Here is a 16,523-nt window from a genome sequence, read left to right as displayed (position 1 = left end):
ATTGTCCTATGTATTTTCGGTTGCATTCACATTTGATGCTGTAGATGCCAGAGTTTGTTAAGGGGTCTTTGTCGTACGTTTTGAAGCCTGCTAGGTTTTGTCCTATGGATTTGCCGGGTTTATATACTATTCTGTAGTTATGTTTTTCCAAGATGCATCTTGAGTTTGGTGGAAAGGCCTGGTATAAATGGTATACCTAACCATAGTCGTGGATCCTCTTCTTCGTTTGTGGGAAGGTGGTTTTTGTCTTTTTTCTGGGTTTTTCTTTTTCTTTCACTTTTAGCAGGTTCTGGTCAATTACACTGGGGCTGTAGCCATTAAGGGAGGCCTGTTGTCTTAGGATGTCCAATTCTTCTTGCAGCACTTGGTTGTTGGAACTTAAGTGCACGGCTCTTCTAACAAAGTTGTTCCATATGTTGTCTTTTTGACCTGGTAGGTGGTTGGAATGTTTATGTATGATTCGGGATCCTGCCGTGGGTTTGCGGTAGATTTTGGTTGCGAAACGATTGTTTTCTCTGAATATGGAGATGTCTAGGAAATTTAAGGTCCCGTTCTCTTCTTTTTCTGTGGTAAATTGAATGGAGTCGCATACCCGGTTCCAGCTGTTGACTTAATCTTCGAACATTTCCTCATCTTGGTATATGATGAGGAAGTCATCAACGTAACTTGACCGGATTTCATCTTCATAGGCTTCAAGGACCAAATTTGCTAGCCACGGGGAAAGTGGGTTTTTAGTGTATTAACAAATATGTTGCCGACACGTGACGTAAGAAGTTTTCTACAATCATAATAGGAATGTGTCGAAGTCTATTACTGATGTATGCATATCGGTTGAAATTGACATATCAGCATCGGCAAAAATCAAATATAAATCGGTACTGATAATACTAGAGTTTTACCTTCTCAAAAGTTTTATATTTTAATTTTGTAAGATTTATTGAAAATTAAGTTATAGATCTTCATCACTGTGGAGTTTTTGTGATACAATTATTGCAAACTATCATTCAGAGGATCAACCTACCTCAAAATCAAAAATAGAACAGTACTTTGCAGAACCAACTATTCCACGTGACCAGGATCCGTTGCTCAATTGGAAATTAAAAACTGAGTATCCAAACCTGAAGCAAGTGGTGAGAAAATACTTGGGCATACCTGCCGCATCAGTATTCAGTGAACAAGTATTTAGTGTTGCTGGACAGATTTGTGATAAGAGAACAAGTAGGTTACTTCCAGAAGTGCTTCAAAAACTCGTGTTTCTGAAGTTGAATCTGCCAGCATTAAATTTACAATCTTAAGAATAAGAATTCATTTTGCATTTCAAAGAACTGCTTGTGTACTAATGTTAAATCTCTGAGAATATATATGTATATAATATGCAATAGAAGTGTACATAGCAAATTTATTTTGTCATGCTGAAAACAACATTCCATTTCTGTTGAATAATGTTATATAGCGGAATCGGTTAAATATCGACATTGGTATCGGTTTCAGAAATTATCGGAGAGTACATTGGCATCAGTAAATTTTCAGCTACGTCATATTACAAATACAGTGCTCAAAAAAAGTTTTGCATATTATGATTGCATGCGGTTTGAGTCGTGATATCCCCAAAAGGTATGCAATGTTCATTATGTGAGCAATGCCGGAGACAGAAACCGACATAATGCCCCAAGTGAGTTCGATATACAGCAGATAGAGGGCAGTATTTGCCACATGATCCCTGAGCAGATTTGAAAGCAACCCGATGGGAGGCATTGTCCTTGTCTCATCCGCACTTGTGAGTTGGAAACTGCACAGAGAGCGGGTGGAAAATGAAGGACAAGATGCCTTGAGCAACCGTTTCTGCTACAGACAGGATTCAAATTGTAACGCTGCTGCAAGAGGGATATCGCCAAGTAGACGTCACTGCCCGTGTTGGAGTGAGCCAAGGTGATGTCTTTCGAGTGTGGAAGAAGTTCAGGGAGACACAACCATTGCTAATTGACCAAGGACAGGGCGGCCACTCAAAACAACACGCAGGGAAGATCGGTACGTGGTGATTTCGGCACGTCGTAGACCCACTGCAACTGCTACCAGTTTGTGCCAAGATCTGCGGAGGGCCTCAGGAGTGAATGTTTCTAATCAGACAGTGCGGAATCAACTTCATGAGGAAGGATTGACGTCAAGAAGACTCATACCCAAGGTTCCTCTTAATCCACACCATAAGAGAGACCGCGTAAGGTGGGCAACAATGCACAGTGAATGGAGTCAGGAACAGTGGGAGCACACGCTCTTTACAGACGAGGTCACCATCAGTTTGCACCCGTTAAGCAAAAGCATAAGGGTTTGGAGACAATCAGATGAGAGATTGAACGAGCCCTTCATCCAGGAACGTCACCAGCAGCAGGGGGACTCCATCATGTTTTGGAGTGGAATCATGTTTGGTCGACGTACGCCCCTAATTCCTCTCCAGTGTCACATGACTGGTCTGATGTACAGAAACGCTATTCTTGAAGCTGTGGTAGCAGGTTTCTCTACAACTGTGGGGGATGGCTTCAAGCTGGTGAATGATAACGCTCGACCACATCGAGCCAGAGTGGTTCAAGAGTTCCTTGATGTGCATGGCATTTAACGCATGGTGTGGCCGGCGTATTCACCAGACATGTACTGGGTGGAACATGCATGGGGACACCTGAAGCGAGCAATTGTCAGCCGCGAAAATCCTCCTGTGAACAAGGTGCAATTACGGGACAGTCTTCCTCAGGAGAAGTTGAATGCTCTTATCCTTAGCATGCCCCGTCATGTTCAAGCATGCCTTCGGGCTCGAGGTGGCTATACATGGTACTGAACTCCCACCTGTTGATCCCAAGCATGCCTGCGAGCCGTAGGTACACAGTATTGCACTGCCTTTCTTTTGTGTTTCGCATCCCACATTTTCAATCTTGTGCTTGTGGTGTGATTCTGGTATGATTTTGTTTCTTCTGCATGGCTGCACTGTTTTCTTTCTGTTTGTATGTCTCACCTGTACTCTTAAATACGATTCAATGTATCTAGTACAATAAAATGATCACAAACCCTAAATATGCAAAACTTTTTTTGAGCACTGTAATTAAGAAGTGTTCTCACAAAACACAGCATTAGATTAGAACAAAAGAGAAGCATTAGACAAAAGATAATGCCCAGTTAACATTACATGCTAATATAAAACCATAACAATATCCTTACAAAACTCACCTAAAAACCTCAAAGATATCTTGAAGGAATGGTCCCATCAAATCTGGAATCATAGGAAGCAAGATCACCATCACCAAAAGGGCACTCATGAGTGGAAGAATGTCAGTCTCACTCTGAAAAATAAAAGATCCATTTTTGATGTAAGCAATTAAGGAGTATTTTCAGAACCGAAACATGAAAAATTAGTGGTACTAAATTACCAGTAATAAAATCATTGAAATGTGAATTGAGTACATTATTATTTTATTTCATATTTCAGGGTATTACTCAGTAAAGCTAAAACAACAAGTATTTTTAGGTTCATGTCTGGCTGCCCATTTGTGTCACCTTATCAGCATCTCAGAACCGATGACAGCACATGCCAAATTTAGTGGATTGATAAAACGTTCTAAATAACAGATAAATGTATCATAAATTTATCTCGAATATGAATTGTAAGCCATGTAATAAATTGAAACTCAAACCCAGCTTAAGTGGCTGATAACTAATTTGGAAATTGAGGCATCTGTTTTCATAACAAACATGGTACATTCCTTGATTCGTTTTTGTTACATCTAAAATATCGAAGTCATTGTCATTTTTTGAAGAACCACATAAGATGGCCGCTGCAAGTAGATAATTTATAATTTTAATTATAAAGTGTTCATTATCAACATACACAGCAATTAATTTTAAATTGGCAACTACACTCATGGACAAAATTAAGAGAATGAATACAGAATGCCGACGTGTGCGAAAAGTAGCAGAGGAAATGCAATACACACACAACACATACAACGACCTACACCACCATATGGCAATGCAGGTACGCCGGCATGGGCGTCGACAATGAGCATCACACCACAAGTGTCCAAATGTAGAGGTCGTAGAACTCACCCGATATGACATTAGTAAGCCACACAGGTCGTACAACTACGTATGTCCCATGCTGGTCACGAGACCATTGAGGATATCCTGTGGTAGTAGCATCCACTCCTGCACCAAGACGTTCCTTAACTCCTGGATGGTTCGGGGAGGTGGTTGACGACGCACACTGGCCCTGACAATAGCATCCCAGGCATGCTCTATCAGGTTCAGGTCAGGGGACCTGGCTGGCCAAACCATATGCCGGGTATCCTCGATTTCCAGATATTCATCCACCAGATGGGCCCTATGTGGATGGGCATTGTCATCCATGAACATGAATTGTGGACCAACAGCACCCTGGTAAGGGCGCACATTGGCGGTGTGCCGTCCAACATGATACTGGCCCACACCATAACACCACTGCCGCCATAGTGGTCCCTTTCAACGATGTTCGAGGGCTGGTATCGGGTACCACATTCTCTCCATATGAAGATGCATCGGGAATCACTGTCCAAACTGAACGTGGACTCGTCACTGAAGAGAAGATGGCCCCACTGGTCTTGGATCCAGGGCTGATGTATCTGGCACCACTCAAGGTGGGTCGTCTGGCATACAGTTCCCTTTCATGAAGCCTTCAGGACATGGTTCATCGGGAAACAATGGTTCCGGTGGCTGCAGAGGTGTCACGGGAGAGCTGTGTAGCTGTGGCTCTTCTGTTGCGCTTCGCTGTCAGTGCTACATAACGGTCCTCATTGGCTGCTGTGGCCCGTGGATGCCCTTGCCCAGGCCTTCTGGTTATGGATCCTGACTCCTGGAACTGCCTCCATAAATGACAGATGATGCTGGGGGTCACATTGAGCTTTCGGGACACCTTCGCTTGAGCCCCTGCCTCCAATCTACTCACAATTCTCCATCGCAATCCGTTGTCTAGGGGTACGTGGGTACCCATTGAACCACAGTGCGTATCAACTCACCAAGACTGTCTCAACACATGATACATACACGCTGAACTGTTCGGATGCAACACGCGGTGGGTGGGCCTGCAGCACTATTTATGCCTATGGTGATCGCAGTGCTGCCACCACCGTCCCATTCGCCTACGTATGAACATCCGTCAATCGGTGTTCTCATTGGGGCACAATCTTTGCACATTTGGGTCGTGAAAGTGACATTGTGTGTTCATTCTCTTCATTTTGTCCATAAATATAAAATTAATTTGAACTTCACCTTTAGTAACTTGATAATATCTTTCATTAGCTGGTGTTGAGCAATTTTATAGATCCATGTGGGGTGTTTTCTTACTACGTGACCTAGCAATGTTAATGCTTGTAATTTGGAAGATCCTTTTAAAGTTTCCGATAATCTGCAAAAAATAAAATTAAGACATAAAATCAAACAATTTACATGCTATGCTAGGCACAATTGACAGTTCAGATAACAGTGGGGAAATTGTCCACTGACCGGTTATCCTTTTTCACTTCTATATCCTACATTGTTTAAAGGAATGGAATTGACATATTTTTATTACCTTCCCGACGTGAAAAACTGGGTTACAAACATGGCAATAAGCCATTCACTTATTGTAATTCTTGATATCTGCTGTACTTATAACACAATATCAGTATCACAACAAGTCCCCAATTACCTTAATATCTGGCACACACAGGATTCCACACAGGTAAAACACCGAAAGCAAAAAAATCAGGTGAATGCATGTCTAATAAAAAGCCAAATTTCAAAATAGTTGTCTTCTTAAACATTTTAACAAAAATGTACGCAAATGAAAGCAGTTTTTATCTCCATTCTAACCAGTTTTAATGTAACATTTTCAGTAAAGATGAATAACTTCACATACTGGGTCTTGTTTATGCTTTACGTTCTTTCATGTTCAGTAGCATATCAGAAGAATTGTTTTCACAATTGCTGTTCATATTCATTTTCATTTAGCATGTTTTAGTGGATATTTGTATAGGTTTTTATAGCACACTTGCATGTTTTTAGCGCAAACAAATTCTCACTCTATGACTGCACATAGCATTAACACAAATATTTTTTTTCTTCCAAAAAACAATAACTCACCTGTCAAAAAGATACTTATCATGAGGTTCTCTAACACCCACTAAAATTTCTACTGAACGTGTTGAGCTGGTAGACAGATAATAATCAAATAATCCATTGAGTAACCACGATTCTTTCGCTGGAAAAGAAAACAAAATGTAAGTTCAAGTATACAAATAGCACAAACAAATTGAACATTCACACAAGTAATGTTAGCTTTTCCTGCACATCTATATTTTCCTTTAGGTTTCACCTCATGTGGCATGGCCAGCAGGCTGGAAAAGATTTGGGTTTAAAAAATGGTAAAAAAATAATATGTAAAGTCAGATATGTTAAAAACAAGACAGCAGTTGGCCTTTCGTGATGTTGACTCCTCTCTGTTTGGCTTGCAACTGATTGTTCGGCCTCCTGATGAAGCCACATGGTGTGTTGAAAGCTTGAGGGAAATGGAGGTCTGTGAAAAAAGTGACCATTGCTTGATATGTAGTGCGACACTACTTCAAATACACATGTGTAAGTATTGCAGTTACTTCTGAAGATATCACCTGCATTCCTTCCGCAGAACTTTCAACAGGAAGTACATATTCGGAACTCACCCAACATGCTAACTTAATAAACCCAATCTTATCAAATTAACATTAAAGATAATAAGCATGTCTTGTGTCTTTTTAATGCAGGATGATGAAACTACATACGTCAAGATACTTTTACTCTCAGGCCTGTATATAATTCGCTACAAGAAGGATTGTCAGCCTGGCAACTGTGATCTCTTGCTGTAATATTGCAGTTTTTTAAGTTTCCATGTATGAAATTTTCAAGATTCTAAGTTCAAATTGCAGTCCAGCGTAAGTTAGGAAATATTTTTTTTATCAATGTTGTAAACATTCCATAGAATCAGTTTGTGCCCAAACCCCCCCCCCCCATTTCCTGCTTTCTCACATGATTTAGCGATGTTTTGAACATGGTGATGCTCAGCTTCTTATAGATTGATTGATTTGCTTTACCTTACTTTGCTCTTTGTGCCTCTTTTGGCTAATTTGCGAAAATGGGGATGAGTGATGATATGATGAAATTGATGAATGAACACTCAGAAACATTCATGCTCAGGCTGGGATTCGAACCCGTAACCCCGGGTGTCGTAGCACAATGTGCAAACCACTCCACCATGGGGGCTGGCTCAGCTTCTTATAGAATGCATAATTCCTAGTAGGTGGTATCCTGGTAGCGATTTTCAGAGCTGGTGCCTAGCTCTGAAGAAGATTTCTCAAGGACTGCACATGCATAACACTGACTGCTTAAATTATGATTTTGTTTACCTTATTTCCATCAAATGAACTGTCTAGTAATTTTGGTCCCCTGATATCATATCACACAAGTGTGCATGGTACAAGATATTTCAAAACTTTCAGTTGGTAATCAAAATGGTCAGTTAAAAAATGAATATTCTTCCATTACCCAAAGTAGTTTATTCTATCTTTTACCATCAAGTCAAAATCTGTACTCTCTATTATGGATTTCTAAATACCGAGTAATGAAATGACCAGTTTATGTAGTTTGAGCCAACACTACACACTAATTTAATTTATATTTACTTATTGTTGGTCTGTCAATGCCCTTCACATATCTTGGGCAAAGTATGGTCCTCTAGTTTAATGGCAAATATCGGAGTGTACTCATATCCAAGATCTCTAACTTTGGGGCACAAACCAGATTATGTTTCTTATACTGTCAAACAGTGGTGGTGATTGGGGAGGGGATTGTTGGGCAGTCCCCCCATTATGGCATCTTTATGCAAACCCTTGTCTACCAAGAAAAAGTAAACTATCCTTGGCCCACTCCCCTTAGTTGTGGCAACCAATCACCACTACCACTGTAAACATTAAACTTTGACACTTTGTCACAGCAATAAACTGACAAATATTTCTTTCTGTGCATGTTTATGCAGAAATGTAAGTGTCTTGTGTACATTAGTTCTTGCACCAGATTTCTTTTGTTGACAACTAACTTATCAGTTTTTGCACTGCACCGGAATTTAGTGCACTAATTGGCACCTAAATATCAAAGCTCTGTTTTAAATCCTACATCAAACTCTTACTGAACTATCTATTGAAACGCAAGCAAGTATCTGTGTATTACCATGAATCATAACATTTCCAGCCACACACGTTTCCTTCAAATCATGCCAATATGGAGGTGTGTGAGACAAATACAATCCAGCAAGAGAACACCCACATCGCAAGGTTTGCAATGCTTACAATGTCCCTGTTCAGTGAGACTAATGCTAAATTATTTGGTGTAGCTCCATTGACATTACAAAGTTTACAACTGGAAAACTTACTTGAATTGAAACACTCATGGATCATCTGTTTAACATTCTCTACCATTTCCACCTCATTTGATTCCAGAAATTTGAATAAGTCCGTGGCCTCCATTTTAGGATATCTTTGATTATCTTTTTGGTCCAAAAGTAGTTTTGATGTAAGGATAGTTTAGAGTGAGATGAAAAGAGGTAACTTTTGCGTGACTTAAATCCATGGTTACATGCTCGCAACCTGAAATCAAACAAAACAGTCATTTTACAGGAATGAAATTTTGGGGTGTAAAAAGAAAATTTAACAGAGTTTATAAATTATGCATAACTGAAAAGTGAAAGCCATGAACTTTAAGGATATAATACTTAATGGGCCCTTGTTCATATTTTTAGTATAAAAATGACTTGAAACTTGCCATGTTTTCTATTCTATTTGCATTCACTTAAAATTAAAATGTATACTTCAGTATTTAATGGATTTGGATGATCTCAGTAAAACTTGGCATAATTTATGTTATATTACTTGGGGAACATGCATCTTTATAGAAATGTCATACCTATTTGCTGAAAAATATACATTAATATTACCACACAAAAACATATCCATAAGTCCCTCACAACAGAAAAAAAAAATATATATATATCACGTATACAGAAATGGCTGTATCCAGTTAATCTTCTTAATCTCTTGGACACTATCCTTAGCAACATTTTAACCTGCCTTGGTACACAGCTATACAAATGTGTCACAAGCATATCATGTCTTTTGAATTCTTTTTTTGTTCAGAGCATTAAAATTTGATTTTATTGAAGCAGGCACAGGTAAAAAGCAGTGTTGTTAGTAGAATAACAAGCATAACTTAATGCAGAAAAGAGATAATTCAGGTATTGTTAACTTAATAGATTATAATCATCATAAGTAGAATTTGCAAACCCCCTTGATAACACAGGAAGCTCTCCCAGCTTCCAGAAAACTTCATCTAGAAGTCACTGGCATATGCAGAGAGGTGGCTGATGGGGATAGAGCCTCCTCCGAAATTTTGAGATAAATCAACATTTTCAAATAAAAGAAGTGGAGAACTTGGGAAAAAGAGTGTGTTAAATGCAAACCTGCTTAAAATGACCCCAGATAACCATTTTTGATAGAGGAAAGGTCTAAATATATGGAATATTTTATTGTGAATGCTGTCCCTGTAGAAGGCAGCCATGTAGCATCCAGCTTTACCCGAAAAAAATCCTGTGTATACCAGTGACAGGAGTTGACAGTTTTGGGGAATAATTTTGTGTTTCTCTAATGTCGTTAACTATACTACATTTCATCTACGGGCGCACACAATATGAGTACAGTGGAACCCCAATTTTGAGTTCCTCGATTTCACATTTTCCGCAATTTGCGTTTTTTCAGCTTGGTCCTGGAAAACGTAAAATCGAGGTTCCACTGTATTTAAATATCCATGAAGGGAATATTTTGAGACCAAAGAAAGATATTCATGTTGTTTTTGTGTGACGAAAACAGTGTGTTGACACTTCAGAACAAACTTATTCATTTTAAAATGGACCATGTATAGGTTGATAAGACATTTCAAATCTGTATGAAGTCGTAGTGAGTTTATAAGACTTGTTGGGGACTGTGTGAAGCATGTGACTATGCAGCATTGTCATATTGTACAGTGGCACAATGGGCGAAAGTGTTCCGTGAAGGTTGGAATGCAATTCGGATGACACCTGTTGGCAATCACACAATTCAGCTCCTGGCTTTCCTGCTGGATGTTGATTGCCAATGGACTGCATGTGACTTAGCCACATAGATAGGCGTATGCCACAAAACCAAGCTTCCCATTTTGTATGACAATCTTGGATTCTGCAAAATTGCAGTGCGTTGGATACCTTATGAAACTGCATAGGACGTGCTGAACAATTACTAGAGGGAAGGTGATGACTTCCTTGGAAGGATAATTAATCATTACAGGCTTTCTCATACAAACCATGCTTGAAGCAGCAATCAAATGAGTGGAAGCATCCCGGCTCTCCTCGTTTAAAGAAAGTGCACCCTGCATAAGGTGATGTTAAAGTAATGCTCATTGTGGACTGACATCAATGGGATCACACTGCACTTGGTGTACCTTAATGGCTGACAGTAAATGCTTCAATTTCTTGGAACACTACCTTTGTCCAGCACTCAAAAGATAGCACTTGTTGGCAACAAATTCCAATATGTACCATGACAATGCAAGGTACTGCACATCTGCTATACTTACATGATGTGAGTCCGTGCAATTACAATCTCTTCGGCCAAATGAAAGAACCACTTCGGAGGAAAAGTTACAGCACAAGAGATTTCATTATACCTGACATCGCGCAGTCACTTAGGAACATCAACAGAGGTGGAAAAGCTGATGGTGTACGACACCTTCCACAAGTGTGGGAGAAGGTGACAGACATTGGGGGATATTACAATGAAGAAATGTGAGAGTGATTTTGCCTCTAGTAATAAAGGCACAATTATGGAAGTGTTGCTGTTACCTTTTACCCAACCCTTGTATACTACTTATTAACACAATGGTGCCACAAATGTGTGTTTCAAGTGGGAATTGAAGTTGATACAAGTAGCAAATATTGCTTCTCCCCCTTATCCAGTGTATTTATATGTATGCAAATAATGAAAAAGGAACCAGTGTCAACTGTGTTATACATATGCACAAGCGTTATTCTCCTATGTAATTTTTTAAATGTTCTTTCCTAATTTTCATATGCTAAAATTTCTATGTAAACATGGTTAAGTGGTAGAACAGGCTACAAAGCCTTAACTTCGCCATGATAAACAAGACATAATACGTATATAAATAAATAAAATAAATATTCAGAGAACAAAGTTGATTGATTTGGATTACTTTTGTCAGTTTTTTGGCTAATTGTAATTTTGTACCACATTGTATGTTTTGTCTTTTTTCCCACTTCGTTACATAATTACCATATAAGTTCCTTTGTTTAAAAAAAAAAGCCCAAAATTTCTTACAAAAGCAACTGGACAAATCGTCGCAAGAGTAACACCTAGTTGTAGAATGTCAAAGTTCCTATCAGTGATTTTGGCTTTAATAGCTTTAAATTCTATCCTTGTACGCAAGAAAAATTGGTGTTGCTTGTATAGAAATGTCACTGTAAAATTCAGAGGATTTCAAATTCTATTTCCCTGGTCACAAACCTAATAAATATATACGTATATTAAAAAAAAAAAAGATTACTACTATTTACTACAGGAATTTTTAACATTCTTATCCTTAAAACATACTCTGCTCCTCTCTCCTACACAAGACCAAACAGAGAACATCATGGTCAACTTTTCATAATATTTCTTTCATTCAGATCAATTCAGTGCTGCAAGCCTTGCATGTATGCAAAAATACAGAAAAGACTACAATTTATTTCCTCTATTGCTCAACACATTTAAAGTTACATAGCACCAATTCAGACTCTGTAATTTAAATATGATATACATACATTTTCTGCATGAATTGAATTCTGTATATGTACATAAGCCCATAATAAACAAGTTCTCTCATTACTTACTGTGTTCCTCGTTCTCTACAAGAATCTCCTACATGTTTATGTACATAGATTACACAGTTAAGAATTGCTGCTCTTGGCATTCATTGTAGGAACACAATAATTTCAAACTGTGTTTTGGGGGAAATCCTTGCTTTCTTAGGTTAGTATATAAAAAGTTTTCCTTCTTTCTTGCTTGTGTTTACAAAGAATTATCATACTGCATGTCACAAAGTGTTATAACACATTACAATGTCTAGATTTTCAAGTTCTCTGGATTCATAATTTCAGTTATAACTTGTCTCTCTCAAAATATGCAAATTACTCAAATTCCATACCCTGAAATCATACACAGAAAGCTTTTGATTGATTGGATTGTTTAATTTTACTTCACTTTTCTGCCACTTTTGGATAATCGCAATGATGGGGATAAAAGATGACACAATGAAATTGATGGAAGGACAATCACAAACAGACAGAACACAACACAAGCAACACAGAGGATTACAGAGGCTGTGGGCCCAGATGCCAGAGCCTTGTAATGCAGTCCAAGGTGTACTACGTGGACGAGATGTTGACACTTCGATACAAAGAAAGCATTAAATACAACTGCATAATCATGGGTCAGTACTGTCAAGTCCAAAGACAGAAGGTGTGCACACAAATGCTTTTATCTTGGAGAGAGAACAAGGTGAATCCATGTATTTAAAATGAAGGGTAACAGTTTGATATAGCCAACACACACTTCACTCATCCATGTAGTCTTTTTTTACATTCGTACTTACATATTAAGCATTGCGAAACATTATTTAAGGTGGGATTTTGCTTTTTTAACTGAAATAATTGTAATTTTTCACATGACGAGTATTTATTGTTCGTTGCTTTTTCGCTTCTGTTACACGCAATATGGCAGGCAAATCTTGACTAGCGTGTCTGTGGGTATGCAGTGTTTCAAACCATCTTAACCGAAAAATTCCTATTATGTTACAGATTTTTTTTTCCAGGTTCCAAAACCCCACAAGCCATGCACGCATAGGCCCACACCATTTACGGATAGGCCCACAAACCATTCGATTAGCCCCACGAACCATTCATGGCAAGGTTAGGTTAGGTTCTGTTAGGTTAGGTAAACATAGTTAAAATTGTCATGTTCTGGGAAAACAATGGCATCATTGGAAAGACTGACCGGGGGTTACGTCATCGAACGCATGGAACATTTGGTTCACGTAGTCGAAGGTACTGGAGGCAAGAGCTTTTGTGCATCGCAGACACATTAATGTCAAAAAATACATGTTTTACTGGCTGAATAAATTAAACGAAGGGAGAAAACACTTCCACAACCTTTCAAAAGTCTACAGAAACTCAGTTCCATAAGTACTTTCTCCTGTAAAATTGAAGAAATGTGTTTTGGCTATATCAAACTGTTACCAAATGAAGTATTGGAGTGTCATTGCAGAAAATATTTAATGAAATGATCTGCCACTTAATGGAAATTAGGACTGCTGTTAACATGAGGAAAAGGTTATCAAACCTTTGTAAAATAAAATCACAGGGCATATTTCTAACATTTGTCACACATGATGTCTATTAGAATAGGGTTTAAAAGGTGCATCCATATAAGCTAAAGCTTTCCCGTTGCACATTGCAATATACCATGCAAGCATATGGACATAGAAGCCCACACATTCACAATTTCAGTCATTTGTAGAGGTGATGTGATAGCACCATTCTCTAGCCACCTTTACATCCTCACGTATTCATTTATTAGTTGTTCCTCTAAATAAGATTGGATTGATCTTGTCCAGTATAGGGATAGATGAAAGGCTTGTGTTGCTGCAGCGATAAACCTTCAGGCTTAAGAAAGCTAGAGAGTTACGTCAGTTACTTGTTCCTCTAATTAAAAAAAACAAAACAATCTAATTTCACTTGAGAGAAATCATTTCATTCATAAATTAAAGTATCCCCTCCCCCTAGAAAAAATAAATTCCAAGAATAGATTACTATGCATAGCACCAGTTTTAATTACATAAAAATGTGTGTGACATCAGATTTACAAAGACAGGAAATTGTGTGTTGCTTATGTAACAAAAATTAAGGCGAATTGTCAGCAAGCATTGTTCTGAAAAGACAATACATTAGAATAATTTTAAAATTAGTCAGAAATAATTATCCTTGTCATTATCAGATGCAGTGTGAATATTATTATACCAACAATTTCCTCGACGAAAATATTAAAGGTCCTGCAATCCATCGGCAGACGTCATTGTTCACCAACAACATTCGGTTGTATTTTGTAATTTTTTCCCTAATTTGTTGACTGAATGATAAAATCCTGTCGAAAGAATCCAAATTACCGAGGCCAGAATTCGAAGTTTAGAACTTCTTTCTTTGTTGTCGGTGGGGTATCGCATTCAGTGTGCAGTGAATAATAATACCAGTTAACACCACATTTGAATTTATTGTGCCGTTAGTGTCAGCAAGTAGGAACAAACATTTCAGATTTCACCGACTATACGTACCTAATCTCTACTCTAAATTTTCCTTTAATCGATATCAAAGCTTTAAAAGTTCACCTTGGAAAGGCCGTCGAGAGTCAGTCTACATTAACTGGTACAGATTGAAAGAATGTGTATTTAAATGACATTTACATTATAATATGGAATAAGTTTTGAAGAAATTCATGGCATTACAAACTTGCAAAAACTGCAAGAACCAGTAAGTAGCAACATAAAATTACCAAGAATAAACCAATCTTCACTACAGAGTTACCTATCCATCATGCACTGCAACTTCACGTCGCGACGCGATGCGATGAGAATCGCCCGAATAGGTGATCGCGTAGGTTTATTATTCATTATTCAAGAAACGCTTTTTTCAAATATAAATATAACATATTGTTTATTTAAAAGGCAAAAGGTGTTCATAACATTAAGAATATATTAACTTTGTCCCGATTGGGAAAACAATATGAGAATCACAGTCATGGCAGCTAAAGAATAAAGATAAAGTAGGAAATTTAGCGCTGATAATAATATTCATTATCGTGGGAATGTATTGATAGAAGAAATAACTTGGAAAGTCTATGAAAAAACATCACGCAGCATTATTTTAATATTTCTTTATTTCTTTCTGCCGAACATGCGTGAGTACTTTATGCTGTATATATTGTATATTATTATTTCAGACGGATGTTTACTGACGTCACTTCCTATTGATTGGTTTCCAGATTTGAAGTCAAGAATTTGTTATCTGTAGTGTATGTTAATTTATTTTCTTTGTGTGCGCGTGTGTTAATATGTATTTTCTACAGATAAATATTTAGTAAATAAGAATAAATATACCTTCTGGAAAAAAACGAATGGAAAATAGAGGAAGTGATCTTTGAAACTGAAAATTGTACTTTGAAAACTTACTTAGGGGCTTTTAGCGGGTTGTTCATAATTTGCTTCTTTTAGAAGTATTGTAATGTCGTAATTTATCATTGTTCCTTTAAAATGACAGCAGTGGTAAAATTATGAGCGAAAAAAAAAGAGACAAATCATCGTCGTGCTTTCGTCTTTTTCGCTCGAATGAAAATTTAAATTATTTTTCTGTGTTTTTAGAGTTACTTTTTAAACGTGAGTGACAGTAAGTTTAGGTATGACTTGAGATGACCGGACCCCTCTCCGATTTTCTTCATATTTGGGTACTAGTTTACTATCCTTCGGACAGATTTCTTCATTTCTACAGAAGAAACTACTTACCATAATAAGTTCCTGTAGTATTGTCTAACATCTGGAAGGTGTTTTGTGTGATGTGGGAATGTTTCATAGTGGAAATTCAACCATTGACGCATAGCCCCACGAACCATTCATACATAGCCCCACAAACCATTTCCGGTAAGGTTAGGTTAGGTAGGGTCACAATAGGTTACAATAGTTAAAAATTGGTTTTGAAAAAAATATGCATAGCCCCACGCACCATTCTCGCATAGCCCCACGAACCATTGACACATAGCCCCACAAACCATTTGCGGAAACATACGTTCTTCAGTTACAAAAACACTTTTTTTTAAAAAAAAATTGATAAAAAAAACGTGAATACACGTTAAAAAATGATCCGCGAAGGAGATAGGTAAGTACAAATGTCAAAAATTGATGAAACTCAGACATTATAGGTGTCCGAAGGATAGTAAACATTTACCGTAAATTTTCACAATTGTTGTTGCCATAGCTTGAGCACTCTCAAATGGATCCTTTTGATTTTTTTTCTGTTTTGATTGAACATATAATACAGTGCATCCAAAAAAGGTTTCAAGTGTCAGCAACCTCAAATTTATGACTCAGTGAATGACTGAGATGCCATCCCAAATAATAATAGAACACACATTCAGAGGGGGGAATTTCCTTTCCCGTTGGGAATGAAAATACAGCAGTCAGCTCACGAGAAGATCCCCAGGGGTAAAGGGAAGGACCGGTTCATTTGCAGATTTTAGGGGTAGCAGGAAGTCATCTGTTGCGGATGCATAGAAGTTGATTTGCGTCAATCACACAGAGCGTGTGTCTGCGGCAAC

The 16,523-nt window shown here is 38.0% G+C and overlaps 2 protein-coding genes across 3 annotated transcripts in view; one reads left to right on the top strand and one right to left on the bottom strand.

Moving 5' to 3' along the window:
- The window catches only part of Tsc1 (tuberous sclerosis 1 protein hamartin), a 62,195-nt gene extending 47,387 nt beyond the window's left edge, over positions 1-14,808 (bottom strand). Inside the window, exons 1-5 of one of the 2 annotated variants that reach the window (XM_083135567.1) lie at positions 14,709-14,808; positions 8,456-8,669; positions 6,139-6,256; positions 5,287-5,422; positions 3,214-3,326 (exon numbers count right to left, since the gene is read on the bottom strand). In XM_083135567.1, coding sequence (XP_082991693.1) covers positions 3,214-3,326; positions 5,287-5,422; positions 6,139-6,256; positions 8,456-8,549 — 461 coding nt within the window. In that variant the 5' untranslated portion in view covers positions 8,550-8,669; positions 14,709-14,808. Of the gene's footprint in view, positions 1-3,213; positions 3,327-5,286; positions 5,423-6,138; positions 6,257-8,455; positions 8,670-14,490; positions 14,659-14,708 lie in introns of those variants that run through there. The other variant, XM_083135568.1, reaches the window with a different exon arrangement.
- Positions 14,809-15,188: 380 nt separating this feature from the next.
- The window catches only part of LOC145998870 (uncharacterized), a 140,901-nt gene continuing 139,566 nt past the window's right edge, over positions 15,189-16,523 (top strand). Inside the window, exon 1 of the mRNA XM_083135564.1 lies at positions 15,189-15,227. The gene's annotated coding sequence lies outside the window, so the exon portion shown is untranslated. The remainder of the gene's footprint in view (positions 15,228-16,523) is intronic.

The sequence above is a fragment of the Lepisma saccharinum genome, chromosome 14, assembly GCF_977018435.1.
Source record: "Lepisma saccharinum chromosome 14, izLepSacc3.1, whole genome shotgun sequence".
NCBI classification, from domain to species: Eukaryota; Metazoa; Arthropoda; class Insecta; order Zygentoma; family Lepismatidae; genus Lepisma; species Lepisma saccharinum.
This window is presented reverse-complemented; position numbering and strand designations above follow the sequence as displayed.